Source organism: Giraffa tippelskirchi, chromosome 8 (assembly GCF_054371585.1).
Source record: "Giraffa tippelskirchi isolate mGirTip1 chromosome 8, T2T-mGirTip1v1.2.pri, whole genome shotgun sequence".
In the NCBI taxonomy this organism is placed as follows: Eukaryota; Metazoa; Chordata; class Mammalia; order Artiodactyla; family Giraffidae; genus Giraffa; species Giraffa tippelskirchi.
The window spans coordinates 96,712,672-96,733,402 of record NC_137282.1 but is presented as its reverse complement, the minus strand read 5'-3'; the positions used below and the strand labels follow the sequence as shown (position 1 = coordinate 96,733,402).

The 20,731-nt window shown below is 34.9% G+C and overlaps 1 protein-coding gene across 21 annotated transcripts in view; it reads right to left on the bottom strand.

The window, feature by feature from the left end:
- Window positions 1-2,839: 2,839 nt before the first annotated feature.
- GPBP1 (GC-rich promoter binding protein 1) overlaps window positions 2,840-20,731 on the bottom strand; it is a 70,189-nt gene continuing 52,297 nt past the window's right edge. For 5 of the 21 annotated variants that reach the window (XM_081517958.1, XM_081517955.1, XM_081517957.1 and 2 more), the window contains exons 6-13: window positions 20,435-20,501; window positions 19,326-19,385; window positions 12,296-12,480; window positions 11,544-11,684; window positions 9,578-9,745; window positions 8,931-9,118; window positions 5,505-5,607; window positions 2,840-3,811 (exon numbers count right to left, since the gene is read on the bottom strand). In XM_081517958.1, the coding sequence (XP_081374084.1) occupies window positions 3,653-3,811; window positions 5,505-5,607; window positions 8,931-9,118; window positions 9,578-9,745; window positions 11,544-11,684; window positions 12,296-12,480; window positions 19,326-19,385; window positions 20,435-20,501 (1,071 nt within the window). In that variant the 3' untranslated portion in view covers window positions 2,840-3,652. Of the gene's footprint in view, window positions 3,812-5,504; window positions 5,608-8,926; window positions 9,119-9,577; window positions 9,746-11,543; window positions 11,685-12,295; window positions 12,481-19,325; window positions 19,386-20,434; window positions 20,502-20,731 lie in introns of all 21 variants that reach the window. The other 16 variants (XR_014061524.1, XR_014061523.1, XR_014061522.1 and 13 more) reach the window with 4 other exon arrangements.

The following is a 20,731-nucleotide window of genomic DNA, read 5'->3' as shown; positions in this document are numbered from 1 at the left end:
GCCTTTGACTGTGTGGATCACAATAAACTGTGGGAAATTCTGAAAGAGATGGGAATACCAGACCACCTGATCTGCCTCTTGAGAAACCTGTATGCAGGTCAGGAAGCAACAGTTAGAACTGGACATGGAACAAGACTGGTTCCAAGTAGGAAAAAGAGTACGTCAAGGCTGTATATTGTCACTCTGCTTATTTAACTTATATGCAGAGTACCTCATGAGAAATGCTGGGCTGGAAGAAACACAAGCTGGAATCAAGATTGCTGGGAGAAATATCAATAACCTCAGATATGCAGATGACACCACCCTTATGGCAGAAAGCAAAGAAGAACTAAAGAGCCTCTTGATGAAAGTGAAAGAAGAGAGTGAAAAAGTTGGCTTAAAGCTCAACGTTCAGAAAACTAAGATCATGGCATCTGGTCCAATCACTTCATAGCAAATAGATGGGGAAACAGTGGAAACAGTGGCTGACTTTATTTTTATAGGCTCCAAAATCACTGCAGATGGTGATTGCAGCCATGAAATTAAAAAGATGCTTACTCCTTGAAAGGAAAGTTATGACTAACCTAGATAGCATATTAAAAAGCAGAGACATTACTTTGCCAAAAAATGTCTGTGTAGTCAAGGCTATGGTTTTTCCAGTGGTCATGTATGGATGTGAGAGCTGAGAGCAGAAGAGTTGATGCTTTTGAACTGTGGTGTTGGAGAAGACCCTTGCGAGTCCCTTGGACTGCAAGGAGATCCAATCAGTCCATCCTAAAGGAAATCAGACCTGGGTGTTCATTGGAAGGACTGATGTTGAAGCTGAAACTCCAATATTTTGGCCACCTGATGCGAAGAGCTGACTCATTTGGAAACACCCTGATGTTGGGAAAGATTGAAGGCGGGAGGAAAAGGGTACGACAGAGGATGAGATGGTTGGATGGCATCACTGACTCAATGGACATGAGTTTGGGTAAACATGAGTTGGTGATGGACAGGGAGGCCTGGTGTGCTGTGGTTCATGGGGTCACAAAGAGTCAGACATGACTGAGCGACTGAACTGAACCGAACTAAGTTATTTAGGACATCATAAGCATTTTAACAACAGTACAAACTAGCAAAGAAATTTAAAATGTTTATGGATACCAAGCCCTTCAACACACTGAATTTTAATAAGGTAAACCTGATGCTATCAAATCTGATTTTTTTAGATTAACATTTCTATATTTATTTCAACTCTAATAAAAATCTATTTATGGAAATAAAAGTTACCCTAATCCTGAATATAAGACAAGATATAATTTTGGAAATGCTATTTTAAACCCATTACCATAAGAATTTTGCTCATTAAAAAAAGGCTGGGTACTAAAAGGGGAAGATTACAAAGGAAGAACCATAAAACTTCTCAACATGACATATATATTCACTACCCCAACTCCAGCAATGGTTTCACAAGGCAAAGATAATCAAACTATATGCTTTAAATATGTAGTTTATGCCAATTTATACCACAATAAAGTGGTTGTAAAAAAAGAACTTGCTGCAGAGAAACAGTCTGAAGCAATTAAAAGCAGTAATTTTCCCCCCCAGGCCTCCATGTCCTGGGTTTGACAATTTCACACTAGATGTACAATTTAACTAGTTTCCATAATACTCATGGGCTCCCTTTCAAACAATACAGTCCAAACTCTACCAGCTGCCCACATTTCAAGAGCAAGTTAAAATCATGCTACACTTTAAACATTCTATCAAAATATATCCATATGGCTCCATCTACTCAGTAGCCAAACTGGTTAATGCTATCATTAAATACATAGAATAATCATACCATTGTCTCTTACCACAATGGAAACATTCGATATCACAATGTGTGAATGCACAATAAACAGCAACTGCTGAAAAATGAGACTTAAGGCAAAATTATCTGAATAGAAAGCAGAAAATGACAAAAAATTATACAATCTTTTCTAAAAGCTATTTAGAAAACACAATAAATTAATTTCAAACATAAACTACATTTTTCAGATCCCTTCGAGCTTGTGTTAGCAAATACAATTTGCATCTGATGGATTTTATTAAGCCATAAACCAACAGTGCAATCTAAGTGTTCCAAAAACATTCAGTATGATACTGACAGAGCTTTGTTTCAGTTTCCTTGTGGCTAATGCTATCTTTCACTTTAAGTGATTAGACTGATTTATGGCATATTATATAATAAGTCTATTAAAAGATAAATTTTAAGATATATTTAATGCTATATCCAATTTAACCCATCCTCATAAATTTTGAGGGGGTGAAACTTGTGTTTTGTTTAAATTTCCCCACAACCAACCAGCATTCTCAGTGTGAACCAAAAAATCTGGCTTCTGGTGAAAGCTGGGGAACCTGCATAGGATTACTGAAATGGTAACAGCAAAAACACTGCAGCTTTCTGAGAAAACATCTTGAGGATGTTAACTTAAAACATTTTTGCTTTAAGATTATGCTCTTTACAATCAGAATATATTTAAACATGGAAGTGGGATGGAAGAAGCTAAAAGCAAATGTGGGTAAACAAAACCAGAACAATCAAAAATACTAAAAAAGGAGACAGCAAAATTACTCTTACAGTGGGCAGTAAAGAGAAATAATTCTATAATTAATGTGAAAATGAAAAATAAAGTGGTTTTTTACCATTCATTCATTTACTAAACTTGTTAAGCAGTTGATAATAAAAGGGCTATTTTAAGTAGTTTTCTTTTTCTAAACTCAAAAGTAATCACCGTAAAGAAATATATAAAGTATAACTTTGTTTTAAAAAGTGAATAAACCACAATGTGTTTAGAGACCAATATCTTGAACACTACAGAGAACGACAATATTCTGAAAATCCAGTTTATTTTCCATGTGGACAGATCCAGTCAGTGTGATCAGTTTTCTGCATGTGTAATAATTTATCAAAATAAGTTTTCCCACAAGACTCTTTTCCATCAACTCTGAAAATCCTGGTCTTACAACATACCCAAATAAAGCTCTTGAAAATCACCTCCTTAAATTTGGAAGAAAGTGTGGCAAGTCTTTCCTGTTATATTTACTGAACTACAAATGGCTAAAGAGCAATTTATGTTTTAAAACGTGACTAGCACAACAGTTGAGTTCAGGAAATTAATGTTTTAGTGCACTTTGCTCCAGTTTTAGCCAACATGCTACATTGTCCTTTTTTGGAGGGAGGAAAGGCTGGGGACAGCGCCACACAAAGTGGACTTGAAGATTTCCATTGTACGAAAAGATATGACTCTGCAAGCAGAACAGTGTAAGCTGCCTTTTTTCTTAAGACCTGGACATTTTAAGACAGAAGCTTTGCAAAACATTACACAATTTTTTTATTATTAAATGAGAAACTCTCATTTGTTACATCGTCACGTTGCTAGTCAGAGAAATGCTGCAGTGATGAAGAAAGTCAATGTTGGATCAACCAAAGTCCTCATTTCTACAACATTCATTTACAAAGAAATAATGTTCAACACAGCCCAACACAACATTCTTGGTTTTCTTCATATTGAAGTCCCCCAAAAAAATCATCTTCTAATGGGGTATTTTACTACATAAATTATAGTTCTTCATTTTTACAATTCACCCCAAACTGTATGAGAGATGTATCACACTAAAATTTCTAAAGCTGTTAGGAAATCCTTCACACATCGTCGTCATCTGATGTGTCACTGCTACTTGTCTCTGTGTCGTCGTTCTCAATAGTGGGTTTGAAAGTGCTGTTTTTCCAGGGTCCAAACTTGAAGTCACAGACCAGGCCATTTTTCAAAATACCATTTTTCCTCAGACCATTCTTTTGTAACTAAAATACCAACAAAAATAAACTGAATAAATAAATTATCCTCCAAGAGTTACTACAAACTAAGAATGCTCTAATAATTAAATGTAAACAAGAATACAATAAAGGTAAATAAAACTCCACAGATTATGGTATCATTTCTTAAAAACTAGCTATATAGGTAATTATAGGTCAAACCAATATAACAAAATATTTCCTAGGAATAAACCACTACTCTTGGGAGAGCTGCATTTACAGCATACCAAACCATATATATATATATACACATATATATTCTAATGTTTTGGAGTGTGTGTGTATATATATATATATAGAGAGAGAGAGAGACAGAGAAAGAGACACTACTTATCGATCTATAGCCATGTAGATAGATAGATATAGATATCTATACACCCATATTCACGCAGCATTATTTACAACAGCCAAAAGGTGCAAGCAACCCAAGTGTCCATCAATGGACGAATGGATAAACTAAACATGGTACATACACATATAATAGATTATTGTGTCTCTGAAAAAAGATATTCTGATTGACCCATGCTACAACATGGATGAACTTCGAAGACATTCTGCTAAGTGAAATAAGCCAGTCACAAAAGGACAAATACTTGCATGATTCCACTTACATAAGGGGCTAAGGTAGTCAAATTCATAGAGACAGAAAGCAGAGTGGTGGTTTCCAAGGGTTGGGAGGAACAAGGAATAGAGTTATGGTTTAATAGGTACAGAGGTTCAGTTTTACAAAATGAAAAGAGCTCTGGAGGTGAGTGGTGGTAATGCCTGCATAACAATATGAATATACCTAAATGCCACAGAAATGTATGCTTAAAAATGATTTAAATGGTAAATTTTATGCTATTTCCATTTTGGCACAAATTTTTAATTAGGATGACGAATCTATTAAGTAAATATAACTAATAAAATTTCATTCAAAGCATGTGAAAGTATTTTGAAGATTATTAACATTGATAACACTTCTATACAGAAAATCACTTCTGTATGACCAGAACTGTTTTCAAAAAGTATAATGGATTTGAAAAAAAATTTGAAAAACTCCCTGAGATTTCCCTCAACTCTACCATACATCTTCTAAGGAATACTCCCTGGTGGGTCAGTGGTCAAGAATTCACCTGCCAACATAGGAGATCAGATTTGATCCCTGGGTCGGGAAGATGACCTGGAGAAGGAAATGGCAACCCACTCCTATATTATTGCCTGGGAAATCCCATGGACAGAGGAGCCAGAAGGGCTACAGTTCACTGGGTCAAAAGAGTCAGACACGATTTAGCAACTAAACTCTCAAAAAAAGCAACTATGCAGACATTAAAAAAAAAAAAAAAAAGATGTTATAGGATATCAAAATTCCTGTGCCAGGAAAAGGATAAAAGATGAAATTACATTTGAGAAAGCTACTGTTGTTTTCTACTTATCACCAAGTCATTTTCTAAATGCCTGGAAAATGATAAATCAGACACATTCTTTACACTAATTTCTAGGCACTGCAGATCCATGGATTTAAAGAAGTCAGCCTTGCAGACCTATTTAAAACAAAGGCAAATCTGACCCATAATGTGATGCTCAACAAATCCCTAAATACAACTTCTAACCTCACCCCTTAAAAATGCTTAGTTATATGTTGTTCTGATTAAGGAAGGGCTATTTTTAAAGTGAGCTTACATGATTCAGTTCTTCTTACCTGTTCACTAATAACTTGGAATTCTCTCATTTCATCCTCAGTTAAGGGTGCACATGTTTCATCATTTTCACTGTCTTCTTGCCAACCCATCTCCTTTAACAATCTGTAAAGGGATGGAAATGAATAAATTTAATTTAGAATTTCACCCAAATTAAGTCCTTTTATATTATGTGCTAGAAAACATGATTCATTATACAAAGTCCACACAAAAGATGTTAGGGTTTATACTTTAAATATCTTTGTGAAAGTGAATAGGTAAGATTACGCCCAATAAACTGTTTTAAATAATAAGATCCAGAATGAAATGCCTAATTACTTTATCTTTGGTGTAAGAGGTTCTCCAAGGCTGGAAACCTGCAAAAGGTTCTTTAGGCTAAAAACAGAAGAAAATTTGCTAAATTCTTATACTAAAAGTGGAAACAATACACCTCCCCACTTTCTTTAGGGCCACTACAGTTCATCATGTTCTTAGCTATTCATTATGTTTTCTACTTCTGTTTTTGTTTTTTTAAAATAATTACATCCCTTAACCACTTGTTACTCCTTTTTACACCTAACTCACTTTTCAAACTGAACCTGTCACAAATTGACTACTCTGTAGATCTTTACATACTGTCAAACAATCTCATAAAAAATCAGTGCTCAGAGACTTGAAATATACCGATAATTTCACCTAAAGCATTTGACTGTGTGGAGCATCACAAACTGTAGAAAACTCTTAAAGAGATGGGAATACCAGACCATCTTACCTGTTTCTTGAGAAACCTGTATGTATGCAGGTCAAGAAGTAACAGTTAGAACCTTTTATGGAACAACTGACTGGTTCAGGATTAAGAAAGGAGTACAACAAGGCTGTTTATCATCATCCTGTTTAACTTATACACAGAGCACATCATGCGAAATGGCAGGCTGGACGAGTTACAAGCTGGAATCAAGACTGCCAGGAGAAACAACAACAACCTCAGATATGCGAATGATACCAGTCTAATGGCAGAAAGCAAAGAAGAACTAAAGAACCTCTTGATGAGGGTAAAGGAGAGTGAAAAAGCTGCCTTAAAACTCAGTATTACAAGGATTAAGATCATGGCATCTGGTCCCATCACTTCATGGTAAATAGAAGGGGAAAAGGTGGAAGCCATAACAGATTTCCTCTTCTTGGGCTGTAAAATCACCGTGGATGGTGACTGCAGCCATGACATTAAAAGACGATTGTTTCTTGGCAGGAAAGCTATGACAAACCTAGATAGTACAGTAAAAAGCAAAGACATCATTTTGCTGATATAGGCCCATATAGTCAAGATTATGGTTTTTCTGGTAGTCATGCATGGATGCGAGGGCTGGACCATAAAGAAGGCAGAGTGGCGAAGAATTGATGCCTGCAAATTGTGGTGCTAGATAATGCTCTTGAGAGTCCCTTGGACAGCAAGGAGATCAAGCCAGTCAATCTTAGAAGAAATCAACCCTGAATACTCATTGGAAGGACTACTGCTAAAGCTCCAATACTTTGGCTACCTGATGCAAACAGCCAACTCGTTAGAAAAGACCCTGCCTGATACTGGGAAAGAGTGAAAGCAGGAGAAGGGGGCACCAGACGATGAGATGGTTGGGTGGCATCACTGACTCAATGGACATGAGTTTGAGCAAACTCCAGGAGACAGTGAAGGACAAGGAAGCCTAGCGTGCTGCAGTCCATGGGGTTGCGAACTCGGACATGACTTGGCAACTGAATAACACCACACTATACCCACATTTTAGAGATGAAGAACCAGATTACATAAGTAAAAAATTTTGCCTACTTGATAGCAAAGAAGCAGAATTCTGGTTTTCTGCCTTCCAAGTTAATATACACTGCACCAAACTCTGTGGCCTCTGGACTAAACCCCACAATTAGGAATAGATCATAACAGTGATCTGCACTTTGCCTTTTCATTAGCATTTCTTCTCATTCTCTTTCAAACTATTATCAAATCACTCTAATACCACTTTCACAATTATCACCCTCTGCCCAATATTTTCAACAGCTTCCCAATTCCTAAAAGAACAAACTCCGTAACACACAACGGCCACAAATTCAAATTCCTTACATTAGAAAAAGCATAGCTCTAGAAGTGGAAGACCTGGGACACAAATCCTACTCTATGAAAAACCAGGTATAAGACAGAGCTCCTTCTTCATCTGAACCATTCAAAGAGTTTGACTAGATCTCTAAGGCCCTGCCTTTGCAGTGTATCTCTAACTGCATTTAGGACTCCACACTCCTGTCAAGATATGCTATACATCACCCCTAAAACAAACCATGCATGTATTCTACTCTAAATATCCTTTCATACCCCCATTTCAAAATGACTATCCAGCACCCTTGCCTGTATTGTCTCACCCTTTTAAGATTTAATTTAGGTCCCAATTAAAACTTTCTAACTAGTACTCAAGCCATAATGCTATCTAACCCCAAATTCCTTTGAATTTCTCTGGCACTCACTTCTATTAATTCATTTGGTGCTTAGACAAGATAACAGTTACCTCTCTGATGTTGAAACTATCCTCAATATTGTGATGGTATACTGAAACTTGATAATAACTAGTAATATATATGACAAATTATTTCATTTTAAATTTTAATTTACACATTTGAACAAAAAAAGTCATCCTTGAGAACTGTATCACTGATACCTAACTTTTTATGTTTTGGTTAAGTAAGTGAAAGTCACTCAGTCATGTCCAACTCTTTGGGACCCTATGGACTATACAGTCCATGGAATTCTTCAGGCCAGAATACTGGAGTGGGTAGCCTTTCCCTTCTCCAGGGGCTCTTCCCAACCCAGGGATCGAACCCAGGTCTCCCGCACTGCAGGCAGATTCTTTACCAGCTGAGCCACAAGGGAAGCCCAATACCTAACTTTTTAAATCAAGCAACATGAGTACTTAAATATGTAACTTAAGAAAGTTTACAGGGAGGTCCCTAGTGGTCTAGTGGTTAGGATTAAGGCTTTCACTATTGTGGGCTGGGTTCCATTCCTGGCCAGGAAACTGGAATCCCACAACCCTCCCCCTGCTCCCCGCCCAAAAGAGATTTACAGAAAATCTGAAGCCATGGAAAATAAATAGCACTCAATTTTCAGAGAAAAGCATGCTACAATATGGATGAATCTTGAAAGTATCACTGAAAGCAGACTGGTGGTTACCCAGGAAAGAGAGTAACAATGAGGAGCAACTGTAAATGAGCATGGGGTTTCTTTATGGAGTGAAAGAAATGTTCTGAAATTAGACTGTGGTGACAGCTACACAACTTCAAATACACCCAAAATTAATGAACTGAGTAAAAAAATTAAGAGTATATAAATTATATCTCAATGAAGTTGTTAAAAAAAAATCAATTTTCCATATAAAATCAAAATTTTGGGTAGAGAAAAAAGTAAAAACACCAACCTGTGTTCTGCTTCAAGTGAACTAGAAAGAACATCAGTCTGTGGGAAGGTTGAAGACCGAATGATCTGTTGGGAAATTACCGAGGCATTGCCATTCTCCTGTGGAATTTCATTTTCATCGAAGTTTCGGTTTATATCCCTTTCTTGGTGAGTACTATTGCTGTTATGCAAATTAAATGAGTCGTCATCCTGATTTTTGAAGAGTTAAAAAAAAAAATTAGAGAATAGTTATTAAAAAAGGAAACTTGAAAAGATCCTCGTTAGATTTTCATGGATAAAACATAACTGTAATGCTTATATAATCATGTAGAAAACAGTTTCATAAGATGTAAAACTAAGTTGTGAAGGCGACTTTCTAACTAAGTATTCACATCTATTCAACAAAAACAAAATTAAAAGGATACAAGTAGGCAAGATGGGGAAAACCAAAAGTACAAATATGAACAGGGGTGTTTTTAAATTTCATTTCTGCACAGCAACTAGAGTAAGAAAAATCTATTCAGAAAGGAATTCATTATTTATGCAAATAGCTAACTAGCCTTGCTTTCAGAAATATGAAAATATTCAAAGATCCTAAATAATATCTCCCCAACTATTCCAATGACATGCTAATGTCAAGCCCAAGAATTACACTACACATTCAATTACCTTTTCTGAGCCCACATGGCTTTCATCTTCATGTTCCTCTTCCACTCTGTCCCTTTTCAATGCTTTCAAAAACTCACTCTTTTTATCTGTGCGCATTCGTGTCAGTTTGGTTAGACGAGGCTGCTGATTAAGTTTGTCAACAGGTGAAGAAGAATTTGAGCGATTACACTAAGAAAAAAAATTTAGAATGTTGATAAATACATAGAGCACTAATATCAACATAAAGTTCACAACTATAATGACTTTCTATTTCACTTTCTTCACAACATACAAAATTGATTTTAAATTCTATTTTCTACTATCCTTGTTATTTTTATCTATCTCACTGAATGACTAAATATAAAATCTTTCTTATCCGAGAAACAAAGTCTGATAATACTAAGACCTATGATTCTAAATTAGGATTTTTAAATACTATTTTATAAAATGGATCCTGAAATTGTTTAAAGATCTTTATATATATATATTTTTAAAACTGTGTTCCACAGAGTTCAAAGGTTCTAATAATAGCCTCCAAAACGAACTAGTATAATTATTTATGCACAGGTACACTAAGGGTTTATCATATAGGATTTCACAAGGGAAGTTTTGTGGAAGAGCAGAGGAGGGTGGTAAAGGGACATGTACTGGAGTCCTTTTATTTTTCATATATGGAGAGTGGAATACAGAAGGAAAGAGAATGTTGGAATTCTGTGTCACAGGAATTTTAAACCTTGGGAATATATCAAAATGTTTAACTTAGCAATAACATCTGCAGACTATAATGAATTGAAGCCACAATTAACCAGCTGGGAATGCCAGTCCTTCTAGCACAGCTCTAAAATTCTATGACTGAGAACTAGTCAATGACGGGTTATAATATTCCAATATAGTACACAGAACAATCTCAGTTATTACAAGACAGTCACAAGTGTCTTTTGTTCCTGAACTGGTCAGGGAAGTCCCTGATGTAGAAGTTTCAGAAAGCTGGCCAAATGAGAAAGAAATGTGTAAGCTACTAAGTATTCAAAGTCAGTAAATATGCATCTTTCTCTCTTCTTCCTTCTCTCTGCCCTGAGCGTTAATACTAATAAAATGTCCATCATCCCCAAAAGAAGAGTATATAAATCTTGATTTTTTAGTCAAGGTTTAATCCTACATCATAGCATAAATTTATGACAAAAGTAAAAACATCTGTTTTCATAATTCTTTTTTTAAAAATTACTCTTTCTGGGGCTTCCCTGGTGGCTCAGTGGTGAAGAACCCGCCTGCCAAGCAGGAGATGTGGGTTCAATCTCTGGGTCGGGAAGATCCCCTGGAAAAGGAAATGGCAACCCACTCCAGTATCCTTGCCTGGGAAATCTCATGGACAGAGGAGTCTGACAGGCTACATCTATGGAGTCACAAAGAGTTGGAAACGACTTAGTCGGAGACAGGGGTTCCACCCCCAGATCCACAAGATTCTGCATGCCGAGGAACAACTAAACTTGTGCACCAAAACTACTAAGCCTGTGTTCAAGAGCCCAGGAGTTCCAACTACTGAGTCCACATGTTGCGACCACTGATGCCTAAGCACCCTAGAGCCCGTGCTCCACAAGGGAAACCCAGGCACTGCAACTAGAGCATAGCCCCCGCTTGTCAAAACTCAAAAAAAGTCTGTACAGCAATGAAGACCCAGCAGAACCAAAAATAAATAATTTTTTAAAAAACTACTCTTTCTGGTTAATGAGTTACACGTTTATTTTGCCATAGAATTTTCTACACTTTAGGTTATTTGGACATTTTGTTAGAAATTGTTTAAATTATCCCTCCTTAAATTGCAGAATTAGTTAGCAAACAGAGAAGTATATGAATTCTGGAAGAACTAATAAGTCTCTTACTTTAATGAATTTGTTCAATGAATCTATGCATTTTGTTCACTGTTAATTGAATTATCATGATTGAGATACGTTTGGCTCCTCAGGAGTACTTTTATTAAATGCCATACCTCTTTCACTGAAGTTGTTGATGGACTAAAATTCTTGGCAGTTGATTTAAAAGCATTAAAGTTGCCAACACCGTATGTAGACTCATGAGGGAAAGAAGTCCCAACTTTATTTTCTTTAGTTTGGCTTTTCCATTGTGTAGGCTAAAGAAAAAACGCACAAACATTAATTAATGTGTATCTAAACAGATTACATAGAGGAGAGAGAGAGAACAACGTGAATACTATAAAATAAAGATGACTAAATATGACTTAAAAAAAACAATTATTTTGTATTGTATCTTAGTCATTTCTACATGGTTCTCTTCCTTTTATTTTTTTAACAAATAATATCAAAATCTGATGTTCAGATAAAACATTTAACTACCTTCCTTTTTTTCCAAGTTTTATAAACCTTAAGTTAGGTTTCTTTTGCCTAATACCAAGAAAACACAAGTGAGAGTTTCAAAAGCCTAAAACTGAAGATGAAGGACAGCATTTTATACCATTATCAAGCAAATATATCACAGATGCATCTAGCAAGCAACTATTCACAGATTTCATTTAATACTGACTACTAAAACAAGAAAATATACACAAACAAACAGACCACTTAAAAGATACTTAAGGATACACAATGGCCCAACACTTTCCACTTAGAAATCAGCAGGCCAATACCCTCCCCACTTTGATGTGAATTTTTCAACATTTTTTTGGCCAAAGTAACTCAGTTAATATCAACTTATAACTTGCATATTTAACAATTTAGAACTTACTTTTGTAGGTGCAGCAGCAGGTTTAGGAACTAAGCCTTTATAAACACTTGGACCAGTTCCATTCTTAACTGGCTGTGACTGAAGATTTCCTACTACTGGGAATCCAGATAGTTGTAAGTCTTTTGTATTACCTTTCTTAATGACCAGCATCCTTTGAGTTCTAGATTTAGGATTCGGGGGATATTCTGTATAAATAAAGCACGAGCAACAGTTATACAGTTTAAATTTTAGCATAAAATTAAATCACCAAAGAATAGTATATTCCAAATTTTACTATATTTAAAAATAACAGCTGCTTCTTGGATAAAATAACTAAGCTATGTAAGTATGAATTATATTCTTGCTTGAGAAATAAAGCTTCAGCAATCACCAGACCATAGCAATGAACTGAACAATGTCAAGTAACACTCAGAGATGAATTTAGTTAGACAGTGGCCTAGAATAGTAACTATGACCAAGCCAAAATTAATTACATTCAAGTATATTTTTCAATTATAAACTTCATCCTAACAACTCTTAAGACTTGAAATACAAGATACATTTTCCTCTTTTCCATTTTGAAAAGAGTTTTCCTAATTCTTTTTCCTTCATAAAGTTATTACCAATAAGAAAGGATCTACAGTCCCTCTATTTCTAAATTCTTGCTTAATTTATGACTAATGAAAAGGGGAGCTATGTTTTCACAATACCAGTTCATTCAAATATTTACTGGCCATCCAAACTACACTGAAGGCATTGTGCAAGCTGTAGGGGATACAACTCAATCCTTGCTTCTGAAGATAATACTAGAAAGCGTTCCTCAAGACAACTGAATTTGCTAAAATATGAAATATAACTTCTAGAGTTTAATCAGTTAATGTGTAACCAAACAGTTAATGTGTAATTAAACAGGTGTTACAATGAGCACGTTCCCAATAATGGCAGTGACATGTTCTTCTTCCTATAGAAAAACTCCGAAAGCCATCAGTTTCACCACTGAAGAGTTTCGAAGAAAAGAATTAACTGGAAACAAAACTGCAGAAAATGTAAATTAAAATTAGCTTAAGATATAATCCTATGAGACAGTGAGTAGTACATATGTATATAATGATGGCCTGCATCAAACAAACCAAACTTTCTACTGGTTTATCTCAAAAACTAAACAAGTACTACTAGGGATACAGAGGCATTCTCAAAGTCCCTCTGAAACTTAACTCTTCAAACTATAGAGCTGATAAAGTAGTTCATTTATTGTAATGCTAAAAAAATAAAAGAACAAGAACCTGAGAATTTCCTGGTGGTCCAGTGGTTAGGACTCAGTGCTTTCACTGCGCAAGCCCAGTGGTGTAGCAAAAACAAGCAAACAAACAAAAAAACACACCACCCAAGAACCTAAAGCAAACTGAGAAAAGATTCATCTTTCTGAAAGTTAAACACTGAAAGTTTACCTACTGGGGCAAACATTCCAACTTCTCAGCTACCTACAAAGGCCCAAGATATGAAGGCTAAGAAAAATATTTTCAGGCACACAAAGACACTAATTACATCACCAATATATAGTTTTTCTGAAGAACTAACACACTGAAGTCAAAATGAAAATGAAGAATAATGATCTTACACAGAGGTCAATAAAGAACATTAGAAATAGTGGTAAAGAATTTTAAGTTTTACCACTTCTGGTAAGCAGAAGGTGACAGCATAAATAAAATAGTAAAAAGACTCCTGAAATTACCAATTCTTTAAATTAGAATATAAGAGAAATCTTAACAGTCTGGTACTCAAAATCTAAGTTAATGAACCTCAGGAATCTGAGGGATGACTGACTGATGCTGGGAAATGCAAAAAGTCTAAGAGTCTCTAAGGTCTGATCTCAGAAAAATCCAAGTGCTGAAGCAGGCGGCAGTTTTATCTGTGCACCACAGTAAGTTCATACATGACTGGCAAAGACTTCTATTCCAATAATGTCAATTAAGCACACAAGTTTATCTTCCTTCCCTTTTAGATCCTTATGTTAAAATTACCATAATGAGTGTTAGTCGCTCAGTCACGTCCGATTCTTTCCAACCCCAAGGACTGTAGCCCGCCAGGCTCTTCTGTCCATGGGATTCTCCAGGCAAGAATACTGAAGTGAGTTGCCATTCCCTTCTCCAGGGGATCTTCCCGATCCAGAGATTTAACCCAGGTCTCCTGCATTGCATGCAGGCAGGTTCTTTACCATCTGAGCTACCAGGAAGCCCCCCAAACTATAATGAGGGAGGTAAACAAATACAGCAATAAAGAACAGAAGAGGTTCCTCAGCAATGAATGGTATCAACCCATATTTCTAGAGAGTAAATAAAATAAAGGAAGAAACTTCAGCTTAGAGTGTGTGCACAAAGAAACCCAACAGCTGAGGAGGGGACTAATTTCTGCTGTAGAATCGTTTGTAGAGTGGGATTTGGAAATGCCATATAAAGCAGAAGACAGAAATGAAATCTTTTCAGACAAAAATCAATCACCAAGAAAAGTAAAGTAAATCTACTAAAGTAAAATCTTTACTAAAGTAAACCCTAAACAATGTACTTTAGGCAGAAGTAAATGATTTCACATTGAAGGCTGAGGGTACAAGATGAAAAAGAAATAATATTTTTGCACGTAAGTCAGCACCGATCAAAACTAGAAGACAGAAGAGGAGAACAGATAAGCACGCAGGTATGATTAAGCCTCAATATAATTTTTGACTACAAAGTTCACCTTTCCTAAAACTGGATTTCTAGATACCTAAGAAATACTCTCACAGTTTCCTCAAAGAGGTCTTTGGTGCAAAGAATGAAAGAAAATCCTACAAAGAAAGATGAAGCCTAAGAAGTCAGTCACAGACAAGAGGTAGTAAAGTAAAAGATAATAAAGGTACCTAAAAGATGATGAAAGGGACTGGGAGGAAAAAGAGCCGGACACAGTGCTGATTTACCTACTAAGCATTCATATTCAAATAGTACAGAAATTAAGACCATATGCTTTTGTACCAGATTTACAGAACTTTGATATGTGCTCCAACATCACTAGTTAATCTCATCTGTAAAATGAAAAACAACAGTTCTTGTCTCAGAGTTACAGTGAAATGTTCTCTTTAAAGAAAAATGCCCAGAAAAGTCATATACAATCTCCGCTGTAATAGGCAACTGTATTTCAAATTAAAGGTGTCTTTTTGAAGAATTTTAAACCTAAAATTTAAACTGAACCACCACCAGAGTATAGAAGATGAGAAAAATTACAACAGAAATAAACAAAATAAAGACTAACCTACGTCATATATATCTATGCTGAACACACTACATAAACCTGCCTGTTTAACAAGAAATGTGTTCTTAGTCTAACGGGCAGGATGGCATGGCGGCCGCCAGCAGAGGTGTTCACCTGGTGAAGTGTTCCCAACTGTGTGTGCCACCAGTGTCTGTGTCCTCAGGGTGAGCTGCAGGCAGTTCCCACCACCCTTCCCCGATGCTCTGGGAGACTCTCCAAGAGCAGCAGATGCTGGTTATTGAACTGCTGGTATCATGAGACTGGCTGACCAAAATTTGAGAACTTGGATTTCAGAACCCCTACTTTTTGATAGAGACATTCTAGGTAAGCACTCAAATTAACGTGTTAAATATCAATACAAGAACACAGGAGCCAAAAGACGAGTGGGGGAGATGTCTGGGGGGGTGGGGGGAGAAGGGAAAGAGGAAGGGTGGGAAAGCTGGTTCTTGATGGTAATAATCACATCTAAGCAATGGAAAAGGTGATGGCAGCACTAGTAACTTAAATCTGCACCATTTCTATTACTTATAAACTGGTTTATCTCTTCATAATTATCTCTGCAAATTCTCCTGACATGAACCTTCTGAGCTAGGTGCTGAATCTGTTGGATACAAACAGTATCCAATGACTTCTTCTATACTTTCTCCACTTTATCAACCGGTAAACCTCATGAAAAAGATTCAAACTGCTCATTTTTTTTAAAGAGAAAATTTATGCATTGATGAAAGACATTAACACTTATAAAGAAGAATTAGTGACTCCAGTGACTTCCTTCTATAAATCATATATGCTTATTATCAAGCTTATATAAGCAGATATTCAAAATGCCTTCAAAATACCTAAAGGCAAATATGAGTTGTGGATTTTCATATCATTATTTCCTTCTATGCTCACAAACAACTGTAATCTGATAACTAGCTTTAAATATTGTTTTATCATCTTGTTATTTCATGCTCTCCCAATATCTTTGAATGTTGTAGTAAGTTTTGTTCCTTAAATACAAAGCCAACAGTGGAGGGGAGAGGCTTGATCTTTTGAAGAAAAATTAGAATTAAAACACTGCCACCTATAATACAAAGTAAGTTGGCCACATGCATAAGTCAGAGCTGACATCTCAATTCCTTATTCTCTTTCCTGTCTTCATGCTCTCCATACAGTTGCCTTATTCTGATTAAATCAGTCTTCACTTTTACTTTTGGATCTATCACTTTTTGTCTTTTCGTAAATCTATCAGTATCTTCCTCACTTAGTGGATTTGAACATAATTAGCTAACTCATATTAAACAGCTATAACATGATCAAGGATACCAATTTAACAGACAATTTAATATTAACAATGCTTTTCTCATTAGTATTAGCATAGTGCTCCATCCTCATCTCACAGACAAGAAAATTCACTGAGATTAAAAGTAACCTTCCCAAAGTCTAAATAATCAATAAGTAAAAGACCTAATGTTAGTGCCCAGAACTATCTGACAATGCACTTAACTACTATATTATATTACTGGAGAAAATGGATTAGAGTATTGGCTAGGTCAGACAGTTCAAAATGTATACCATTTTCAACTCAAATACTACTAGTAAGCCTATACTGAATGGTCAAAATAAGAGGCTTGTAAGTGTACACTACCAAGTCAGGGTCCACCCTTACCCTCATCATCCCAGTGATGACAGTTACTAGTTTAGTTTCCTCATCGTGATATAAGAGGCAACTTTACTGTGTGATTAATAATCAAGTGAAGGATAAATAGTATTTTAATTGTTTTCACACTAATTTGAAGAGGAAACTCAATCACGTAAGACATAATAGCATACAAATATCAGAAGCAAAGAATTGGTACCATAGCAATAAAGCCATATGAACACTAATTTTAAAGAACAAAAATATTTTAAAGATTATTTTTCTATAGATTGATATTATTTGAATATTTCTATTTTTATATTTTATATAATGTACATATCTTTTGTTTCACAGTAGTATGAGACTTTTAGTCACATGAGTTTCACTGACATAATGTCAAAGAAGGGGCATGATATTCTTTCCTTTAACAAGGTACCCACATTACTCATGAAAAAGAGCAACTTAATTGACAAACACTATTTCTAACTCTTAACTTATGTTAAGTCATCTAATCAAACTCTTAATTTTCCCTTCTCAACTTTGAACATGTGTTGTATTACCTTTTTCTTATTGTTAACAACTGTTTTCACCTGAGACATTGAAGGAATGGAGAATCATACCAGTATATAAATAATCAATCTACCTATAGAATACTTTTATATAAAGCAATCTGATAAAGATTATTCCCTTCTCTTAATCCCTTTACAAAGTCACCTTTAACACTTCACTTGTTTTCATGACCTAAACCTCATTTAGTGTTATCATGTCACTCAACCTGTATGCTAGTGGCTAGTATCATTAGAATTCTCTAGAAAACAATCCATCTTTAAGAACTGGTCACCAATTTGCTTTAATTTAGAAGGCTAAACAAAGTTCATAGTGCTGTTATCAAATATGAGCAAAAATTAGGAATTTCATCAAATTATCAAGGGATAAACACAAATATAAATGCTGAGTTGAAACAAAACTAATTAATAGTGACAAATTATTTAGTATCTTAAGCACAAAATGTTAGGCTCTGTTAATACTATGTTGCTGACATATGTCAACACAGAATAGCCAGTAGGACTTCTAAAAACACAAGTCAATTTGATAGTTAACTAATGTCTCAAACTGCATACAAACACATATCATTTTCTCTCTTTCTCACTACTCAAATCAATCACCCAGCTATTTTAAAATTCTCACAGAAACACTGAAGTGTCTTGATTTTTTGTTTTAGATTTAAATTGCTATATATAGGAGATAAATTCAGTATGAATCAAGCAACAGTAATCCTGGTTAAGATAAAAACACTACAAAAGTCAGTTACAAACTACAAGGAGTTTCCAACAAAACTAAGTTCTAGGTAGAATTAAACATATTCAACAACAGGTTTAAATAGCTTAACTATTAATACTTTCAAACTATTTTTTTTAATTGGGATATTATGTTTAGACTCTTGCAATTTTTGATTTACAAAAGGACAGTTTCAGGGAAAAACTGGTGGTATTTGTTTTTTAATATATATTACATTTCCATTATATAATTTTGACTTACCTGCAAGGAAGTAGCACTAGAAAAGTTCTACTGAAAATTCTCTGTCTTCCTCAGGAACATAGCTATTTTAAATATTGCAATGGGGAAAACAATATTTGGGAACCCAGGGGATAAATTAAGAAAGGAGCAGTGAAGTGTAATACAATGAAAGTTTCATTGTATTCCTATGGGAAGTACTGGGAATTTAACAATTAATCAAGTCACAGATTTTTTTTTCTAATGCAGACACACTTTTTAGTTTACCTAAGACACAGTAAAGAGTACATCTTCCTTTTAAACATTTTTTCAACTAGTGTTCAAAATCCTTAGACCAACCCTGAAACAGTAGAACCAAAATCTTTATATTAATACATTTTATTCTCAATATTTTCAAAAATGTATTTCTAAATCATTTCTAAAATTATTAACCAAGGATCAGTACCAGTAGTATCTATAGGTAGTTTTATATGACAAACGCTCACTAACATTCTTGATTTTATTTACTTTCATTTTAATCAAATCCAAATTATTCCTAATTTCTTAAGAGATTTTATTTAACACCTTGCAGGTGGTTCTATATTCTTATGCAATCAGCTGTTCCCAGAAAAACTGAATAATAAGGAAACATACCTAAGAGAGGAGCTTGGGAGATTTTTTTGGTTGGGTATGTGTGTGTCTGGGCGTGTAGGCCTGGGGAGAGTGGTAGAAATACTAATTTGCAATACAGAAAAAACAATGCCATTTACATGGTTCTAACAAAAGTGTCTGACCACCCCCACCCCCACCCTCAAGAAGCCCTTAAATAAATTGGGAGATCAAAAGAAACAAAATAATTCCCCCAGCGTATCACCCCCAAATACAATAAAGAACAGCACAGGAAGTGGCAAAGTTTAAAATAATGCCTTTATCATTAGGACTATTATGCTGTCATAAGCCACGATCCTTTTGTTTTGGTAAATTGCTTATTTTCAATAGAAAAACACAAGAATGTGTGTACAAGTTCCAAAGCGGATGCATCACCTCTGAATTTGGTATCAAATAATTAAATTTATTTTTCAGATATCAAATCTTCATATTTTAAATTATTCCATTATTTTAAACTTCACTTGAATCTCTAAAAAGCTAATTAAGTTACTCTAAGTGCAGTTTAATCTTGTGCAGATGCTATCAAATTAAATTTTCAGCAGTTTTAAAGAAAAGGGAGTCATTACCAGAAAAACGGTCAAGATCTGACAACCAAAAAGGCAAATAATTTCAAACACAGACTAGTTCTAGGCAAAATTTATACAATTACTTTTGATACTGTCTACGTAGAACCATTTTCATCAAGTAAAAAAATTATTTTTATAGCACACTATGATTAAAAGTACGTATCTTTCCAGTTAAGTTTTCAACTTTGAAAAACTATAAATTGAGTTAAACTATATTTTTTGTTTCAACAGATTATCAAGCTGCTCTCCAAATGATATCAATTCATTACATTTAACTTATTTTTTTAAAAACTCATATCTGAATATACTTAATGGTACTAATATGTGTAAATAATTATCCAAATCAAGCTCTTCTTCTGTCCCCAGTATCTTGTTTTTTAAAGTGCTACCTTTTTTTATAGCTTAGCACATCAAAAACACGTATTTAAAAGACAAAGTTTAATTCTAGCCTACTATTTTAAAAAACACAAATGTGAAACCTAAAAATAACATTTTATACCCCTCAACGATAGATCAAAAATTACTTACCCCATACACCCGCAGCTAAAGATTTATTCTGATTTGGTTCTCTCTCATATTCAGGATTTAGAGATGGCTGGAAAAAAAAGGTGGAATAAAAAGAACAAATGTTTAAACTGCTCAATATTTAAGAAAACAAATTTCTTTAAAAGTAATCTCAAGAATGACAAATTTGACATAATGAACTCTTAACAACTAAACACTAATTATTCATAAATCTTACTTTCTGCTTATTATAACAATTAAAATGGTTAATAGCTATACTCACGCTAAGTTGAAGAAAACAAGGAAAGTGTCTTTAAATAT